Source organism: Schistocerca gregaria, chromosome 1 (assembly GCF_023897955.1).
Source record: "Schistocerca gregaria isolate iqSchGreg1 chromosome 1, iqSchGreg1.2, whole genome shotgun sequence".
Classification (NCBI taxonomy): domain Eukaryota; kingdom Metazoa; phylum Arthropoda; class Insecta; order Orthoptera; family Acrididae; genus Schistocerca; species Schistocerca gregaria.
The window spans coordinates 727,236,999-727,258,853 of NC_064920.1; the positions used below are offsets into that span (position 1 = coordinate 727,236,999).

At 38.2% G+C, this 21,855-nt stretch overlaps 1 protein-coding gene across 7 annotated transcripts in view; it reads left to right on the forward strand.

The window, feature by feature from the left end:
- The window catches only part of LOC126266816 (uncharacterized), a 342,237-nt gene that overhangs the window by 182,171 nt on the left and 138,211 nt on the right, over nucleotides 1-21,855 (forward strand). For all 7 annotated transcript variants that reach the window (XM_049971388.1, XM_049971423.1, XM_049971406.1 and 4 more), the window contains 3 exons: nucleotides 5,461-5,670; nucleotides 6,086-6,819; nucleotides 14,632-14,826. In XM_049971388.1, the coding sequence (XP_049827345.1) occupies nucleotides 5,461-5,670; nucleotides 6,086-6,819; nucleotides 14,632-14,826 (1,139 nt within the window). The remainder of the gene's footprint in view (nucleotides 1-5,460; nucleotides 5,671-6,085; nucleotides 6,820-14,631; nucleotides 14,827-21,855) is intronic.

The following is a 21,855-nucleotide window of genomic DNA, read 5'->3' on the forward strand; positions in this document are numbered from 1 at the left end:
TGACCACAGGAGAAGTGTAAATGTTATGCCTATGTTGCATCCAGAGGTTCTAAACCAGAAGTATAAAATACAAAATAAGACTGGATACACATGATGAAGAAATTTATTATACAGGAGGAAATGTTGGAGTGAGCATTGGCATGATTAAGAACGTCGTAGACACTATTATTCCAGTTATCACAGACATCTTCAACCTGTCTCTTGTCAGTAGTACATATCCTACTGAGTGGAAGCAAAGTTTAATTAAGCCTATACCCAAGACTGACAACCCTAAGTCGCCAGGTGACTACAGGCCGATCAGCATACTACCTGCAATTTCTAAAGCCCTAGAGCACATCGTCCATGAACAACTGACGGATTACCTCAAAACTCATAACATCCATGACGAATATCAGTCAGGCTTTCGAAAGCACCATAGTACAGCAACCGCATTAATCAAAGTAACTGATGACATTAAACATGCTATGGACAGACGTGAAGCTACTATCCTAACACTGCTTGACTTTAGCAAGGCTTTTGACACAGTTGACTTCGATATATTACTAATTAAAATGAAACAGCTGAATTTCTCAAACAGCGCAATACAATGGTTCGACAGCTACCTCAAAAACAGAAGTCAACAAGTCATCTGTGGGTCGGAAAAGTCATCATGGAAAAGCGTGCGCTCTGGAGTTCCCCAAGGCTCCGTCCTTGGTCCACTACTCTTCTCACTGTACATTAATGATATTTCTTCAGTGATTCACTCCTGCAACTACCATCTTTATGCCGACGACATCCAACTGTACATAAGTGCAAGCCCCAAGAACATTGCTGGCGCAGTAGCGAGTATGAACGCAGATCTATGCTCTGTTTCTCGATGGGCACAGAACCTAGGTCTGAAACTAAACCCCAAGAAATCCCAGGTCATACTTATATCTCATCCAAAGTTAATCAGCCGGTACTTTCGCGAAACAGTCCCTAAAATACTCCTCAATGGTACCCAACTACCATACCAAAAAACAGTAAAAGACCTTGGAATAATCTTGGATGAACACCTAAACTGGGAAGAACAAACAGTCACAGCTTGCCGGAAATCGCTCTCCTCCCTACATGCAATTCAAAAATTTAGAAAAATATTTCCAACCCATGTTAAACAAAAATTAGTCCAAACACTAGTCTTGCCTAATCTTTACTACTGCGATGTAGTTCAACACGGCACAAATAGTGAAAATTCTAGATGCCTCGAGCTAGTGATGAATGCTTGCGTTAGATACGTGTGCAATATTCGGTTGTATGATCATATCAGTCCTTCATACTCCCAGCTAGGTTGGATACGCCCACATACGGCACGCGATCTCCACACGATGTGCTTACTTCATCGATTTCTTAGCCACTGGTGCCCCCAATACTTATCTTCTCACATTAAACACCTATCATCATTCCACAATCGCAACACCAGATCGGATACGTCTATCATCTTGGCTGTACCTTTACATAATACAAAATCTTTCTCCGTGTCATTCTCCATCTCAGCCATACGACTATGGAACGCGCTCCCCTGTGATCTGCGTCTTATCCAGAACTACTCGACATTCAAGAGGGAACTCAAAACATACATTTTAGGGACGGTATAGCCACCATTCTTGTGCCCCTCCCATCTCTTTCTTTCTCCTCTCCATCACAGCTTTGAATTTTACCGTTCTATATCTCTTCCTCTAACCTATCTACCTCTTATATATCTCTTTCACCCCATTCTATCGCCTTATGTCTCTGCTCGATGAGAATAACTCACAAGCTGCAAGAACATAGCGAGAAAATTCCCAACTAACAATGTGACTGACATTCAGAAAAGAAAAGTATGTTTACTTTCATATACATAGTTATTATTATTATTATTATTATTATTATTATTATTATTACTATTACTATTACTATTATTATTATTATTACTATTATTATTGATTGTTATAATTATTTTTTATTGTTATAATTATCATTGTACTACTGTTATGATATCTATTTTTTTTTCTTTAACATCAATACTGCATAATAGGCTATATGTCCTTAATGTTAAGTAGAAACTGTAACTCGTTCAATCTGAGTATGCCTGGTTAGGTGTAAGAGAGGGCCTGAAGGCCCTAATCTTGCCAGGTAAAATAAATGCATAAATAAATAAATAAATGAGCTCTTGTGGGCAATTTTTTTTCTGCAAGCACTTAGTGATGCATTCTAATACAGTACTGATATTTAATAGTTCTGCTTCAGTTATTTCCAGCACATCACAGAAATGAAAGATGGTGGTATATGATAACTCATACACATAAAGAGGCATACGGAATTGCAGGCTTACTTAAGATGAGGTAGAGGTACTATATAGAAAGCAGGGGTGCATACATGTGCACAGAAGCAGATGCATGCACGCACACAAATTTCAGAACTGTGTGTTTTATACTTAACAATTATACCACCACAACCTTCACTCCACCACAGACATGACAGATACAACAATCTGTTGATACATACTCAGCACAGATTCGGAAAATATCATTCTTGCGATGACATTTATTCTCTCATCAACAGATGCAACAATCCATTGCAGAATGATTTAGACATAGTGTATGTATGTTGTGAAAAATGATAATTGGTATTAAATAATGAAAAATGTGGAGTTATCCACATGAGTACTTAAAGGAATCCACTAAATTCCAGTTACACAAAAATCACTCAAATCCAGAGGCTGTGGATTCAACTAAATACTTAGGGATTACAGTTACAAATAACTTGAATTGGAACAATCAAATAGATAATATTGTTGGAGAAGTGTACCAAAGACTGTAATTTATTGGTAGAACACTTACAAGCTGCAAAAAGCATACAAACATAACTGCCTCGACTACACTTGTCCATCCTCTGGAATATTGCTGCGTGATATGGGATCCTTACTAGATAGGGTTCACAGAGGGCATTGAAAAAGTTCAAAGGAGGGCAGCTCATTCTGTATAATTGTGAAATATGGGAGAGAATGTCACAGACATAATATACAAGTTGGGGTGGCGGTCAGTAAAATGGAGGGGGGGGGGGGGGGGCAGTTTTCACTGTGGCGAGATCTTCTAGTGAAATTTCAATCTCCATCTTTCTCCTCCAAATATGAAAATATTTTGTTGAGTCCCAGCTATCTAGGGGGAAAAATAGAGGAATCAGAGTTTGTGCAGAAAGATTTAAATCTTTGTTTTACCTGCACGCAGTTTCAGAGATGAAGAGTGGAGAAATAGAGTGAAAGTGCTTCTGTGAATCCTCTGCCAGACACACAATTGTGAATTGCATAGTAGTCATAGCAGTCCAAATGCCATCCATAAAACATGCCCAGACTCACAGATTTGTGACACACACACACACACACACACACACACACACACACACACACACACACACACATTCTCCAGTTCTTACTGTGATGGCTCTAGAAGATGGAAGAGGATGAGGGATTCTTGCTGTACAAATTCTGTAAGTATGAAGAAAATCAAATAGGGCCAGTCCCCAAGGTCTCCTCGTAAGATCAGATCACTTAGGGAAATGATTGCTGGATCCAAGCCCGTAGTAAACAGAGAGGATTATTTTGCATTGGCTTGTTTGCTTATTAGCTTACACATAATTTGGTTGTAGATTGTTGATTTTGGGCCAAGTGATAAAGTTTGTACCTAGGAACAAAAAGGTTGAGGTATTGAATCCCAATCAGACCATGAAATATTTCAATCTTCTTCAAATTTTTCAAATCACTGAGATGAAGGTAAGGTTGAAGATTCAACATGCATTTTAGGTTCTATGTGAGAATGTATGTCCCCTTTTCCTGCTAAGATTGTTGGGATAAGTTAGTGACACGAAATCACCAAAGTGACATCTTATTGAAAACTTGCACCAGCCTGTTGAGACACACGTGGGTGTCTTCTCTGGTAACAATATTGCAGGCTGAATTAATTCTTTAAAAAGTTTTTTGTTAGTCATTAATATAAATTTACTCTTTACAAGACCACAATTCTTTTGTCCCAGGTGGATGGTGGGGGAGCACCTCTTTTTTTTTTGTCTCAGCAATTTTACTGTCTTGTAATCTGTGCATAGCAAGCATATTCATTTAGATGTTTCATCCCTTTTTTACGATTTGTGGAAAGAACTCCCCGACTCGGTGATGCCCGGCATTGTATGTCGGGCAGGCGGCATGCTGAGTCAAGAAGCGCTATCTTAATGTGGGAAATTACCCATGTACAAACTTCTGTCCTGACTAACTAACTGTCTTTCTTATGCAGCTGATTTCACAAATAATATAAGTCCAGCTATCTTTGGTTTAGTAATTAATTTCACTTTAAAATAATTTCACTAATTTCAATGAGGAATCCTTGGGTAGTTTTCCAATAAATTTCTAATGCTGCATTGTGGGCTGAACACCATTGTTGTTGTTGTTGTTGTTGTTGTTGGTGGTGGTGGTGGTGGTGGTGGTGGTGGTGGTGGTGGTGGTTTTTCTGCCCCAAAATTGTTGGGTTTTTTCCAAAATTAATCTGCTATGTTGGTTACTGGGCTGAAAAGATGCTCCTCCTTCTCTCCCACCCTCTGTCTAACCTCCTGACTGCAGATAGCTGCCCTACCCTTGTTTATTGTAGTTCAGTACATTGACACTTTGTTAATTGAATTGAAATGCAGTAAAAAATACGTCTGAAAATCCTCTTGCTCACTTACCTTATTTCAAAAACATAAAAGCAGACTCATGCAGTAAGAGTAGCACTTACCTTCTCATGAATGGTAGTAACCACGTATCACTGGCAGCTTGTTGACATTTCCAGGATCCTGCAGTTGGAACTGCACTTGTGGGTTAGCAGGCTTGTGCTGTTTTTGTGAGCAAAGTACCAATACGTCCTCCATTTCAGCATTGCTGGATCCACTGAATACAATAGTTGTTTGTAATGTTTTGTAGGTAATGGTTATTACCAGCTAACCAGAGATTACTTGTGGAAAGGTGTGGAGTAAAATATGTCTTCTTCACATTCCAGAATGTAACTTTTCCTTTATAGGTGCTTAGGTTCAGTCCAGTTAAGATGTCAACTTCTGATCCTTTCAAACTTCTTCATTTTATGTGTAAAAATAAACAATGTGAGAAGTTTTAGCTAGCTTGCAATAAATACTTTGTGTCTGGGTGTAGAATTGATGGAGAATATTGTCCCAGATGACAGTAATGAATGGAATTGAGCAACATAAGCTGATATTTAGATACTTTCATAATTGAAGTCAGCAGTAATATGCAGAACAAATGTTCCGAATCTTATGCAACATAAAAGATCTGTAATATGTGATTTGCAGTCAGTATGCACACCAGAAGTTTTAACATAGTTTTTACTTATTTTTGTTTCTGCCATGCTCAACCTTGCAACGCATTTTTCTGAGACAATGATGGACCTTTTACAGAGTACAAAGTTGTAAGTTCTGTGAAATTAGTTTCAGGTAGGTACCATTCTTAAGGAGGAAGTTCCAGAGCCAGTACCTGAGGACAGTGAAGCAGCCGTATCAGAAAATGAATCGACTGCACTTCTTAAACATGCTTCATCAGAGGCATCTCTTTCTAGTTGTGAAACAGTTATTTTTGAGAGGAGATCACCACTTGATGAACAAAGATTATCTCGCAGGCCATCGAGTGATATTGAAGAGGTAATCAGATATTAGGTTTTCATGCTTTGTCTGTGCATTATTATTTTTGATCCTTCTTCACCCTTCCTATGTATCTTTCTCTTTCCTGCTAAGTGAATGCATGAAATAGCTCCTAAATTGTTTCTTTATTATTCATAGATTTCACCAACAAAAATTTTGTGTCTCAATATGAGATTAATTACATGTACAGATGGTTGGATATTCATAATTTCTTGTTCTGTGAAGTTTGTATCAAGTAGTAAAATATAAAGCATGAAGGAACTATTTGGTCATTATTCATTTACATAGTGTGACATCCAAATGAAATTAACTTTGATTCAGATTACGTAAAAAATTTATGAACTTTGCATTAAATTCTATCTAAAGACTGTAAGTTCTACATTCCTTCCTTATTTTGTTTTCTCTTTTTGTTTAGGTTATCCTGGTTAAGAGTATAATTCAAAATCTGGAAGCTCTTGAAGCATGTGACTCCCTCGAAGCCATTTCCCCTGATAGCATGACATCTCCACCACGTGTAGAATCAGTTGACAAGGCTGTCACAGCAGAATTAAGTGAAAATGACATTGGCTATAAGAAAGAAAAAAAGAAAAACAGGAGGAAGAAGAAGAAAAAGACAAAAAAGAGATATGATAAGAAAAAGAAAGAAGATAATGGAAAAGATGATCTGTCGGATGTCTCTTCTTTTTCTTCTGATGATTATCTTGAATCTAAAAAGAAAACATTAGGAACATTAGATTATCTTGCTCACTGCTCAAGTATGAAGAAATCTCCATCACTTAAAACACATGATCAGAGATCTTCATCTATTTCTCCAAATCGTTCTCTTCCATTTCCACCAACAAAACAGCTGAGCTCTCATAAAAGTTTGAAACGTTCTCCGCACAGCAGTGCACCTCTAAGATATAAGCCACGTGCTGTGCATTATGAAAGAAAATCGAGACGAGGTGGCAGTAGCAGCTCACCAAGCCCATCACGTTCCTGGCATAGTCGTAAAAGACTACAGTCAGCTGTTAAAAAGTGTTCCACTGTCACTTCCCGCAGCCCAACACATTCCCCACCTCGTCGCAACCTCCATAGCCGATTTACAAAAAAACGATATCATCCATTGAGGTCACGCTCAAAATCTCCAGTGTTGAAAAGACATTACAGGTTAGTTAATTTCTTTATCATTGCTAAATATTTTTGTTACTGCAAATGTACTTCAATGCAGATAAATTGAAGTTTTGATTTGCCTGTGCTAGATCTATAAATTAGGTGTAGCACATGCCTCAACTAAATAATTTGTATTTCAGTGTATCTCATCTTGAATACTGACATCAGTGCTTTAATCATCATTTTAGAAACGTATATAACTCTATAGGAAATGATTTCATTAGTTTGTGCACTTCAGAGCATGGAGAAATTACCAAACAATTTATATACAGTTCAGTACAATAGAAATCAGTCCAAAATTGCAAATTTTACGTTCTTTCCGCTCAGTGACTAGATTTGGACCGAGACCCTTTTTCAGATCATCATAACATAGTCAAAAATGTTATTTCGAAGATTTGAAAACCATGTCAAAAATTTGCAATTAATAGCTACAGCACATAGAGAAGTTGCTGGCCCACACCTACTCCAACATGATGGAAGTTCTTCAATACAGTTGTCAAAATCTCTCTGAAAGCCCTTACATGTGTTTATTGGTTGTGAATATTTCAAGTATAGTGTGTTCCAGGGAGAAATACAGACATCTTCCAGAAGTATTATGAAATCTTTAAAGGTCTTTAGTGAGAATGTGGGCATACTGTGTTATGAAGAGCAGGTTATTAATTATACCTTATAGGAGAGTAACGCCAGCAATGTAATGAATTGGCCATCATACATATTGATAAGAGGAAACATAGACACTGTGCAGCAAACAACAATCAATACCCACACAAAGAAAACAGGTCTTACCCAACATTCCTTTTCCTGTTGTCACTTCGTCAAGTAATTGACTCTGTTACACTTCTTATATAACAGGTGGAGTACCCATTGCTCCTCAGTATACTTTCTAGGACAGACATAAAGGTCTCGGGACATTTTACTGAAAAGCTCAAGAAACTAAAACTTGGACCAGACGACATCCTGGTCGACTTTGATGTTTCTTTGTTTACCAGAGTGCTACTCAATGACATTCTTCATTTAACTTAGCTGCAACAATTAAATTGAATGTTTCAATGATGACTAAAACTCACGAGACTGGGGTGTACTTTAAGCTGCAGCTTCTTTCTTCAACTATCATTAAAGCTGAAATAATTCATATTTGTAATGCACATTGTGAATGTAGTATAAAACCGTAACAACCTGATACTAATATTATAATAACAAGTAATAATTATTATAATATTTATTATTAACAATTATAGGCCTAGCTATAAACACTTTTAATTTAAGCAAGTTGGTTTCAGAAAGAAAATTCCAACTATGTTAGGTTTGAATATTTACAGGAGAGCTTCAAATCTATCTTACAGAGAGTATCATCATATTGCAGTGACATTACATTACAAGGATAGCAGTTTCATAATTCCAGTTAACATATTTTACCGAATGTATTGTTGTAAATATCAATCTAACAAAACAGGCTACAGAGGACATTTTTTATAGAACGGAAAAGAACATGATCTTAACCAAAATGAAATGCAGTCATACTGTTGAATACAGGTGACACCATGATTGTCATTGCGTCTGGCAAGGAAAATACTACAGCTGTAAGGCAAAGATAAATGATTAATTAAAAACTTAAGAATTACCTCAAAACTTATGGGAGATAAAGTAGTTAGCAATTGGATGATGGTGAATACTTTTTTCTCTTTACAGTAATACAACCACTACCGCCAGAAAGAGAGCTATAAAGATTATGTTGCTTCTCAGTGAACCAGAAATAAAATATTGTTTCGTGATCAGTTTAAGCAGGGGACAACAAATGGCAGTTGCATTGCAGCAATGAAATAAAAAATTTCCTTAATCCAGCATATAGTATGATAAAATGTCTCTGATACCTTATGTTTGGCAAGATGATAAACCCTGGCCTCATTTCAGTGTGATCACATTGTAATAGCAGCAAAAAATTTCACAGTTTGAATCTTTAGGTTTCCTTCCAGTGTTCTGCCAATCTGTGTATTTCGCCAACTCAAGATTGTTCCAACAAGGATATCAATAGATACAAATTCCACCTGTGTTCCTACCTGCTCCTAGGAATCAAATATAAGACTCAAATTTTGGAGAGTGTTATTATTCTACCAAATGTTTCTGGTAATTTCTGAAGATTGAAAAGACTGGAAAAGCATTACCATTCACCCAAGTACAAGTTTTGCTCTGTTGTGTTGAGCACAATTCTTCAATGACAGTAGTGTGAATGAGATTTTATGTGTGTGCAGAAAAGAACCATACAAATCGTGCACACAAAAGAAAGACACATTTTACACCAGAAACATATGTAGCTTGTGCGATTTACTGTACCTAATGCAAGCTGGTGGCAGCAAGGTACCAAAATACACTAAAGTGGGAATGGGATTACAGTGGTCATCAACAGATAAACAAAATGGCAGTGTAACAGTAATTTCTTTTTCACAACTTCGTCCTCTGACTGGGAAACTAGCTTTGTGCATGATGCAAAAGAGCAGCTGTTCATAAGAATGCACCACTTAGGGTTGGGTGTAATTACATTGAGGCAAGGGCTAATACAGTAGTTTATAGGGTGGCAAGGGTATGGCATATTTTTAATACTTTGAAAGAAGAATAGCCATAAAAAAGTTCCAGTTCCGATCCCATTAAAAACCAGCATAATACCAACTTTTAAATCATTTTGTTGAAAGAAAACCACCTGACTAGGCTACATTTTTTCCTTTCCTCAAGAACTGGGGAGGGGTTGGTGGACACCCTTGCCCCTTAATATGGGTACTCTTGCATTGAGGAAATTCAGCTTTCCTAATGTGTTAACTGTTCTTTCTCCCAAAGTTTCTGTGGTTAACATTGCTGCCGCATACCAGCGCATAAGTGGCATTGTGGGATCACACTAGCAGTTGCATAATTTCTTCTAATGAAGATGAGTTTGTGCAAGATACATGTGAAGTAATGCCTGAGAACCATATCAACAAGTCCTTGGGTGAGAAAACTTAAATCATCTGATAGTTCCATACCTGCAAGGTGATTTTGTGTCAGATGTGTTTGTTAGGACAGAGTACCCATTTATGTAAAGTCCTTGCCATTTTGATATGCAGGTAACTGAAACGGGATTGTATGTTAGGATGAGTTAACAAAAAATCACTTTCCTATATTTGATGTCAATAACATTGAGAGAGGGAAGAAAAACTCTATTGTAGATGCTGATGATCATTCAGGCCAGAACTTAGTTTTATGTCAGCATTAGTGTACACACATAAGGTTTCGAAGTAGATAGCTGCTGTATTAGAGAAAGGGCACCCCTGTCACCATAGTGAGTGGAGTAGTTTCATATGTCATGTGACTGGAATATCATTGAACATTGTACTACTTGCCAGGGCAGCAGTCAGTGGAGGGTGGGCAAGGTGCACCATACACAAGGGTAGGCTTACGTGTCTGGTAAAAAAAAGCAGGGAAAAATGTTTGTTCTGTAAACAACTCGCCTTACCCACCATGGTTCACGATGTAGTCACCTTTGAAGGATAAACTCTTAGTCCAGTGATCCTCCAGTTTTTTCATCCCATCAGAAATATTGGTTCTAGCAGACTCTGAAAAAACTCATTGATTGCAACTATCAGTTCCTCTTCCGATGAATGTTTCTTCCCATTTGGGCAAAGTTTCAAGTTAGCTGGGAGCAATTTGCCACCCACATTGCACACAGCTTCTTCGTAGCCAATTCTTCCTGTTGGATATTATGCACTTACCCAGTTGAGATGTGTACAGTTCCAGCGCTCTCATAAATTTTATATTTGGCAACCTTGAATACCATATCATGGATTTTTGTCAATGATTTCTCTTGTGGCTGGAGTATGTACAGCATGCCACAAGAAACCGATAACACCACATAATCACTCCTGAATTGTCTTAGTATGGTTTGACAAGCAGAACACTCCATGGATGAGCGGTGCTTGTGTGGCTCCCTGGTCACCTCACCTCAGTCCTGTTGAGTGCATTTGAGAAGTCGACAAGAAAGATTTTTAGGATTTGGATCCAGCTCAGGCCAATCTCTGTGAGTTGTAGGCTGCTGTTAAACAGTCAAGAATCAAGATCATTCCCCACTCTTGTGGAGTCAATGTCATGACATACCACTGTCATCATCAGTGCAAAGGTTGATCCCAAGTGCCACTAGGTAAGTGTGTTTAATCCAATAGCTTATGATTGAAGTTACAGCTCTAACAATCACCATGAAAGTGTAAAGAGCTCTATTGCCTGATACTTAATTTTACCAGGAAAATTACAGGTTTTTAACTGATTCCTTAATTTCAAATTGGTTCAAATTGTATTTCATGATTTAAATAATAAAAAAAATCGAGTGGGTATGTTTTTAAAGGTGAACTTCAGGATACTTTAAATGGAAACTTGAAAAAAGTAACTTTGTTATGTGATGCACTAGTTAGCAGGATAAGGAACTGTTGCTGCACATAAGCCAGGTATGTTTGCACAACAATGAAACTTGTAGTTTACACCTTGGATGAGTCATACAAGTGACTTTGATTGGAATATGCATCAATTAGATAACTGCCGTTGAAATATATTTTGATGTTCCATTTTTTCATTCTGTTCTGTGGCATACTGTGACCACCAGTGTTGAGGTAAAAAGGTTTAGGTGCCTGGGAAACAAAAGAGAAATACGTGCTGTATGCTGATGTAACAAACTTTGCAGCTCTTCGGTGACCAGATTAAATATCTGTGCCTTTGAAGGTATGCAGAATAATGCTGTTTTCAAATGTGTAGTGACGAATATGTATGGTGCACTAAGCAGGATATAGTGAATGTTTGTCATTGTGCAGTGTGTATGACTGATATAGTCACTTGCACACTTCTAATCACAGCTGTGTTGTGAACTATACCATATATAAAATTTTCATCTAAACAAGTTGTTTCCAGAGACCATCTGCAAAATGGTCTTATATAAGGCAAGATTCATCTGACAGGTGGCACTGTAGTGGTTTTGATCTTGTACCTCACCACATTAACTTAAAACATCGGCTCTCTCCAGGAGGCGGCCCAGCAACAGCATGTTGGTCTTGCAACATGGCAGCTACCCCTCATTCTGTTCAAAGTTTACATCACAGGGTATGGGAATGTACTGTCAAAGACAGGCTCTTCTTCTGGGAGGTTGTTGGGGTTCTCCAGTTCTGTTCTCAGTCTTTTGTGGCTCCGCCTGGAGCTGAGAGACTGGCTGAGGGACTGCGTCAGCTTTCAGACAACACCACATACAAAGTTTGCCAAGGTAATCCCATTCCTGATGTCCAGGCGGAGCTTCAAGGAATCCTCAGAACCTTAGGCCCCTACAAAACCTTTCACCTGACTCCATCAACCTCCTGACCCCACCGACACCCCGTACCCCTACCTTCTACCTTCTTCCTAAAATTCACAAACCCAATCATCCCGGCCGCCCTATTGTAGCTGGTTACCAAGCCCCCACAGAACATATCTCTGCCTATGTAGATCAACACCTTCAATCCATTACATGCAGTCTCCCATTCTTCATCAAAGACACCAACCACTTTCTCGAACGCCTGGAATCCTTACCCAATTTGTTACCCCCGGAAACCATCCTTGTAACCATTGATGCCACTTCCCTATACACAAATATCCCGCACGTCCAGGGCCTCGCTGCAGTGGAGCACTTCCTTTCACGCCGATCACCTGCCACCCTACCTAAAACCTCTTTCCTCATTACCTTAGCCAGCTTCATCCTGACCCACAACTTCACTTTTGAAGGCCAGACATACCAACAATGAAAGGGAACAGCCATGGATAGCACAATGGCCCCCTCGTATGCCAACCTATTCATGGGTCGCTTAGAGGAAGCCTTCTTGGTTACCCAGGCCTGCCAACCCAAAGTTTGGTACAGATTTATTGATGACATCTTCATGATCTGGACTCACAGTGAAGAACAACTCCAGAATTTCCTCTCCAACCTCAACTCCTTTGGTTCCATCAGATTCACCTGGTCCTACTCCAAAACCCATGCCACTTTCCTTGACGTCGACCTCCATCTGTCCAATGGCCAGCTACACACGTCCGTCCACATCAAACCCATCAGCAAACAACAGTACCTCCATTATGACAGCTGCCCCCATTCCACATCAAACGTCCCTTCCCTACAGCCTAGGTCTTCGTGGCAAATGAATCTGCTCCAGTCCTGAATCCTTGAACCATTACACCAACAACCTGAAAACAGCTTTCGCATCCCGCAACTACCCTCTCGACCTGGTACAGAAGCAAATAACCAGAGCCACTTCATCCCCTCAAACCCAGAACCTCCCACAGAAGAACCACAAAAGTGCCCCACTTGTGACAGGATACTTTCCGGGACTGGATCAGACTCTGAATGTGGCTCTCCAGCAGGGATACGACTTCCTCAAATCCTGCCCTGAAATGAGATCCATCCTTCATGAAATCCTCCCCACTCCAACAAGTGTGTCTTTCCGCCGTCCACCTAACCTTCGTAACCTCTTTGTTCATCCCTATGAAATTCTCAAATCATCTTCCCTACCCTCTGGCTCCTACCCTTGTAACCGCCCCTGGTGTAAAACCTGTCCCATGCACCCTCCCACCACCACCTACTCCAGTCCTGTAACCCGGGAGGCGTACGTGATCAAAGGTAGAGCCACGTGTAAAAGCACCCACGTGATTTACCAACTGACCTGCCTACACTGTGAAGCTTTCTATGTGGGAATGACGAGTAACAAACTGTCCATTCCCATGAATGGACACAGGCAGACAGTGTTTGTTGGTAATGAGGATCACACATGGCCAGCACATCTTGGCACAGTGTTAAACCGTCCGAATTATCTGGATACTTCCCACTAACACCAACCTGTCAGAACTCCGGAGATGGGAACTTGCCCTTCAGTATATCCTCTCTTCTCGATATCCGCCAGGCCTCAACCTACGCTAATTTCAAGTTGTCGCCGCTCATACCTAACCTTTCATTCAACATCATCTTTGCCTCTGCACTTCCACCTCGACTGACATCTCTGCCCAAACTCTTTGCCTTTAAATATGTCTGCTTGTGGCTGTGTGTGTGTGTGTGTGTGTGTGTGTGTGTGTGTGTGTGTGTGTGTGTGTGTGTGTGTGTGTGTGTGTGTGTGTGTGTACGTACACCTGTCCCTTAAAACCCACATCCTTTCGTCTTTCCCTCTCCTTCCCTCTTTCCTGAAGAAGCACCCGTTGGTTGCGAAAGCTAGAAATTTTGTGTGTGCGTGTGTGTGTGTGTGTTATTTTATTGTGCCTGTCTACCGGCGCTTTCCCACTTGGTAAGTCTTGGAATCTTTGTTTTTCATATATTTTTCCCATGTAGAAGTTTCTTTTTTTCACTCCATAATTGGAGGATCTGTTTTGTTTTCAATGTACAATGAATGGAAAAGTTAATGGGACTTTCTTCGTAATTAAGTAAACAAAAGCAGCTTCTCAGAATTTTCTTTCAGCATTTATTAATGCTTTTTGTTTAATGTTAACTGTATCTCATACATGAGTGATACTTTGTTGCAACATAAAAATCAATTTTGCCACATACCAGATGTGTGTGTGCACTCATATTTCACTTGTAACACTATACTGTTTTCGGTTTGACTACTATGGTACATTTTTCAGTATCCATTGACTGTACAGTCACTCAAGAAAAACAAATGCAAATGTTTATTTTCAAATTTGAAACTGACTTCTTTCATTTTGTGTACCCTTGTAGTATAAGGTAAATGCTTTGTCATGTGCAGTTATTTATTTAAATGAACATTATTTTTACACACTATGCTTTTGTTAAAGGCGAAGAAGCAGATCAAGAAGTTTCAGTCCTCAGAGTAGAAAATATAGTATTACAGCAAGACGAAAGTACCCTGAATGTCCCAGAAATTCAGAGAGTCCATTAAGACTGTCTCCGGATGTTAGAAGTAATTCACCACTTGAAAGAAAACTTTCACAACGTCTAAAAAAATTATCATCACTTAGGAAAGATTCAAGGTAATGTTAATTACTGTATATGCATTGTAACTTGGCCTTTCATATGGATGTTGTGGTGAGCACATGCAAGCAATCTCCGCCTTTCAGATATAGTACTCTTGCCGGGCAGATGGCATATAAAACAAATCTGCACCTGTAGTTTGTATTTCTACAAAAGCAAAGGTATTGCATGAAGGTAACAGTAATTTGAAGGATTTATTTATTTGTTTTATTTTATTATTCTATAAAAACTGAGATCATTTTGCTACAGATTACAAAATACTACTGTACACCACTACCACAAACAGTATTTGCTGCTAACCAAGATTGGCACTGACAGGAAAATAGGCAGCACTAGCTGACTTTAACAAGTTCCTCTGTTCGAAGCACCTTCCATGAGAAGTATCAAGTTGTAGCGAACAGATAGTAGAATACATGAAAATGGTAATCATCAATTGTTAATTAACACCTTGTATAAAATAAAGCTGCCAACCCGAAACTTGGTGATGGTATTGACCCTTCTCTACATATTTACCAATCAATGTGACAGTTTTTCCATGGTAGATGACTTGGTAGGGACAGTAGTTGTAGATGTTTGCATTTTCCTGGGTTATGTGGTGTCTGAGCACAGAGACCTCCACTTCTCTTGTGAATCTGGGTTCTGTGCAGTGAGATGATTTGCCACTTTGATCTTTATCATTCAGATTTCTTTGACCACCCTGGAAGCATCTCTGCCACCTAATCACTATGTCATATGACTGTTTTAATTCATTACCATGAACTCAGCGTGGAGTGTTGCAGCATTGTTCCCCTTCATATGCTGAAAACAAATTACTGCACGATACTCCACTTTATCAGTGGGCTGTGCCATTGTGTTTTGGCTCTTCTGTCAGCTTGTTTCTGACTGTGGCATGGGGATTTCTGTGTTCACCAGGATTGCAGAGGTGTAACTAATAACAAATAAAAAAAAAAATATTACCTTTTGCAGTAGACTCATAAGGCTTCAAATAGACTCATAAGGCTTCAAATTATTATGTGTGTGTGTGTGTGTGTGTGTGTGTGTGTGTGTGTGTACTCCTAAGAACTAATATAAACTTGTCTTGTCTCACACACACACACACACACACACACACACACACACACACACACACACACACACAAAGATGACTTCAGTCTCTCTATGTTTGGTAACTAGTCATTAATGTTAAAAATCAAGGAGGTTTTATATAAAAACATAAATATATAACAAAAACAACCATCTGTGCTGTATTGGCTCAGTTAGCTGCAGTTTATGTTGCTATTTTAATGTAACATTTACATAAGTTCTGTTATTAGTGATCTGCATATCTTTGTACTAAAATTACTTTTTAGCTTAGAAACAAACAATGTTATTCAGTTTATAATTTATGAATAGTGCTGTACAGGATTTTGCAATGTTTTATGGGAGTTCTTTGAACATTGAGAACATCATTACACATACCCTATTTTTCCGAATGATTGAAACAAAAAGAAGGAAAGTAGTCATCAGTCTGAAGATGATTTTCTTGAGCACCATAATGCTTTACTAAGCTTCATTCTGTTAGAGGGAGACTTATGGTGTAATGTGGATTCTGAACCACAGTGCTGCTTGGTTTTTTTCATATCAGCAAACATAGCCAGAGAGATGAAAGAAGTGATAAGTGACAGATAAAAATCCTAGGATTGATTGGGGATTAAATTCAAGACCTATGGATTTGTAATCAGACACTTTCCCACTGAGCCACCGAACCACATCCAAATGATCTTCTATGCATAAAAAAAAGTCTGTAAGACATGGGCTGCCACCATGCACTTGTGTAAGAAATATCAGTTATCATAATTGTGAGGAGGTACACACGTAAAAGTATCTGCTAGATCTGGTGAAAGTCATAAAAGGTAGAAAGCAATGAAATACTCTGTATTAAAATCTCTTGCTTGACATGTTCCCCATCCATGAAGGCTCTCCTTCATCATTATATTTATGAAATACTATGTGTGACTGAATGAATCACACTTGTATCCTCACTCCATATAAAGACTAAATTAACGTGACAGTCAGAAAATCTCACATTGTGCAACCTTTTTGTATTTTGATAATATTTAGAATTGTATTAGGATTTGAATTCCAGGCATAGTCTCTTTTGATTTTCGCTGAAATATGAATTACTAGCTGTTACCTACAGATGCACTCGCATTTCAGTAGTTTCGTTACACTCGGTAAATAAGCTATTGTACATGCAGTTATGCCTGTTGCCTTCACGCTGCTCCAATACACAACACGGCACATGCTGCATTTCTGCTAAGCAGTATGTGTGGGGTGTGCATTTATGCATCAAGCTATTGATGTAGCTATATGTTATATGTGTACATTATGCAACTAATTCAATAATTTTTTTTACGTTGCTTATGTGCACAGATCCAAAAAAAGATATTCTGTTCCCTACTTAACCCCCCACCCCCTCCTTTTTTTAAGTAGCTTATGTTCTTCCTCATCATTCAAGCTATATCCGTACAAAATTCGCCAAAATTGGTTCAGCTGTTTAGTTGTGAAAAGGTAACAGAGTTACTTTCACTTTTATGATATTAGTATGGAAGTATGGATTAATTCCTATTCAAGTTATGGGATATAGTCAAATACTACTACAGACTAAGTTCTTAAAACATGAGGAAAAACTGTGCGTTAATTCCATATTCGTGATAAATTCTGAACATAGCCTTCCATAAAATATTAGTTTCTAAATTCAAATGCCTGTTTATATACTCAATGTATCAATGGCCACACCAACAAACTTGCTGTTATATACTAGTTTACTGTACATTATTTCCTCTGTGACCTCTTGCTGCATGTTTCTGTTCTTCTCTACTGTACCAAGATTACTTTGTACAGAAGGGAGAGTTGAATAATTAAAAACAAAGATGACAGTAAGGTATAAGCAGCAGAAGTGAAATTCTTGAGGACTACAGAAGAATGTATTAAATAAAGAATGGATATGTCCAAAGTGAGTTGACTGTACGTGTTACTAATGAGGAAATAACTGAATGCGTAGAGAGATGGTAACAACATGTGAATACAATGAAAGGAGAAAGACTATCGAAGAAAATACTGAACTACAACCTGAAAGGAAGGAGAGACATAGATCGAAGAAGGAAATGATGAACAAATACCTTGTGAAGATGGAATAGATGTTAGGTGTAACACTTGTATGTAAGAAATCTATGATGGTGCAGATCTACTTTCTTAAACCCAGCATCAAGGAATGCTAATTTCACCACATCTTTGCTGGTGTTAGGTTTCCCAGGTTTTTGCCAGAGACAACAAGAAGTTGAAGTTTCTGAACACCGTTCATTGTGGTGTAGGACTGACTATATACATTGTTCCAAGCCACAAATTGGTGGTGAAGTTAGTGTCATTCTGATGTAAGCTTCATTCACATACTAGTCATCAATGAATCAAAGCAGTTTATTATAATAACATTATTTTGTAATGTTTAACAGTTTTCAGCATTAAAAAGCTCTGGCATGTCATTCAGCTTTTCCTCACAGTTTAAAGAGGTTTTACACATGCTTTCAATTGTAATAAGGGTAGAGCTAGTTCAGCAATCCAACGTAATTTTAAAATTTTATGGCCTGTCTTCCCATGAGGTTTTTATATAATCATCATTATTTTATTTAAAATGTGTTACTGTACAGTATTGTAAAATTTTTGCTTTATATTTAAGAAAAAATTTTTTTTACTTCTATTGCTCATTGTCAGTCAAACAGTATATGATCTACAGAAGGATTATGATGTTTCTGCAGATGATTCTTAACAGTAATCTTATTGTTTGCTGTCTGTATAGTAATGAGTATTGCCATTTGTTCTAAATATTTAAGTCCATAACTATTGCAGCCAGCAACTTATTAAAGTTCACTATAGAATGAGAAGAAATGACTTTCTCTGAAACTTGATGTGATTATGCTGTATTGTGAAATATGAAGTGAAAGAAAATTTCTATTTTTGATTCACAACTGTCAGAAATCCATGTGTTAATAGTGCTTGCAATAAAATTTTCAGTTATTGTTAATTGTAAGCTGTTTTTCTATTCTTTGCGTAACGGTGGCTACAACACTTCTGTGAGCTGTTTTGTGGAAGGCAATTTGTACCTAGTGTTTGGCTTTGAAACTAACTCATTGAATTCTTCATTTTCTACCACTGTGATTAAAAATACATAATTGTCCAGTTTCAAATAATTTCATGTTGGAATATCAGTGATACAAGGAAAAAATAGATTGCTATTACAGTATAATGACGATATTAGGTTGCAGACAGACCCAACAAAAAGACACTTACACATTAGTTTGTGGCCAAAGACTTTCTCAGAAAAGGAAATACACACACACACACACACACACACACACACACACACACACACACACACACACACACACACACACACAAGCAAGCAAGCGCACCTCACACCTGCATGACCATCATCTCCAGGACCCCGGACTGGAATGCTGAAATGAACATTGTTTTTAGAGGATTCTTAGGAAGAATTGTGTGTAGCTACATATCACATCAGTCAGATGTTTTACTGTATGACAAATGGTAACAGTTCTCAGAAGGTGTTGATTATGACTACTCATATTGGGAATATGTCAGTACCCTAATTTTTGTGCACATTTAGAAATGCCGAAGTGCCCCTTACATGATGGGTGTACCATATTAACTTTGATAAAAGAGGTAGAAGGATTACACACACACCATAAATCTGATGGTGGGTGTTGATGGTACAACAGAACATTATTGTGCAACGTATAGTGCCGTGCTGTATTACTTCAGGTATTTTGCAGCATGCCTGTCTGACTTAACGCCACCTGGGATCAGCACGTGAAGATTCCATATTTCTACACATCTTAGATAGTACTTTCGGAAAGGTGGAGCCTTGATTAGAAGAACTTTAAAACTGGATATTTGTTTAACTAGTTCTTAAAATTCTGTGAGATCTTGTGGTAGCCTAGCTAAAGTGTCTGAAATAATGTTATCCTTTCCACTGAAATGAATGATTTCAAATTTTACTCCTATTCAGCTAAAGACCAGTGTGCTAGATGCATATGGAGAAGCATGCAGCTTAAGAAAAAGTTTAATGCTTTGTGGTTACAGAAGACTTTCACATGATTACCATAAACATAATAATTGAACTCTTTTAATGTCTAAACAACTGGCAGAGCTTGGAGTTCATTTACAAAATAGACTCTTGAGTCCCAAAAAAATGTGATTGCCAAATATGATTACTCTAACTTCAGGTTTATCGTTGTGCTTTCCATTTGAAACAGACAAGCCCCAAGATCAAAAAGATCAAAACAGGAAGCATCAGTGGTCAGACAAAATTCCTTAGACATATCAGGATGTTGTACCAACTGTGAATTTAGAAGAGTGTGTTTGATTTCCTCAGTAATTTGAGTAAAGCATAATTTTTCAATAATACATTGAGCACAGTAATGATTATTCAAACTCATGTCCTCTACATAGAGGGGGGAGTGACTGTCCATATACAATACCTCTACACCCAAAATCTAACTTCAACACCTTGGCAAAATTTGCCATGCCGTACCTTACTTCTTATTAGGAATAAGACACCTCTTTCCCACATTCATATAACAAACACATACTACAAGAGATATCGATAAGTGCATTCCTTTCGTTTAGGAATCCTATTCCCCAAATGCAACTCACCAATATATTTCCATGACCAAGAACTTACTCATTATAGCTGTACTTCCTGTCCGAACAACCACTTGAGTCTGCATGCAGACAGTCTTAAAATTAGCTCGTAATATTCTACAGTTTGAGGCGGAGAGTATCAGTTGTAGATGACTCTCAATTTTTTTTAATTAATTCAAAAGATGTGACATTCGTAGGTGCCCCTGCATCAGTTATCACAGTGGTAGGTATGCCATCCAAAGTGGCATAAAATGCAGCTTGGATGACATCATTATTCTGCTTTCTGCACATTGTAGGTTCCATTCATTGTTTGTCCCAGATATCTTTACCATCATTATATGGTCACTTGACATGCTCCCTAATCTTACTGCAACCATCAGACAAGGGCAAAATGGGATCACACTTAATTTGATGCAGCTGAGATTCTAGGTCAATTCTTGTCTATGATTTCAATTGGTCTTACAAATGGGTGTTACCACCAGTTTTACTCAATCACATTGTTAAATGCAGGTGCTTTATTACTGTCTTATTACCAATTTTTTGTATTGTATTTCCAATGTTTGGATGCCAATTATTCCCTGACTATTATTCCAGAGATGTTGTGGGTTATTTCCATTCTGAAAATACCCAGGGCTGTACCTTGCAACATCTTGTGTGCACTTGTTGAAAGATGGCAAGTTTACACTATCATTTGGCCAGTTATTTGTACCATTTAAATGAAGCAGCACTGTGCTGTTGTTTCTTCCATTACCATTTCTATTACAGTTACAGTAGTGATTTTTACCATTTACAACACACACACTATTACTGTTACCATTGTATGACTTGGTCTCTTCATGTGAGAGGTCAACACAATCAAAGATTGATGTGAGAAGATCCATGTCAGTGTTGTGTATATGTATCAGCTGTCCATTCCATTCAACTGCTCTTTCAAGTCCTTTTCTGTCTCTGACAGGATTACAATGTCATCGGCGAACCTCGAAGTTTTTATTTCTTCTCCATGGATTTTAATACCTACTCAACTTTTCTTTTGTTTCCTGTACTGCTTGCTCAATATACAGATTGAATAGCATTGGGGAGAGGCTACAACCTTGTTTCACTCCCTTCTCAACGACTGCTTCCCTTTCACGTCCTTCGACTCTCATAACTGCCATCTGGTTTCTGTACAAATTGTAAATAGCCTTTCGCTCCCTGTATTTTACCCCTGCCACCTTCAGAATTTGAAAGAGAGTATTCCAGTCAACATTGTCAAAAGCTTTCTCTAAATCTACAAATGCTAGAAATGTAGGTTTGCTCTTCCTTAATCTAGCTTCTAAGATAAGTTAGGT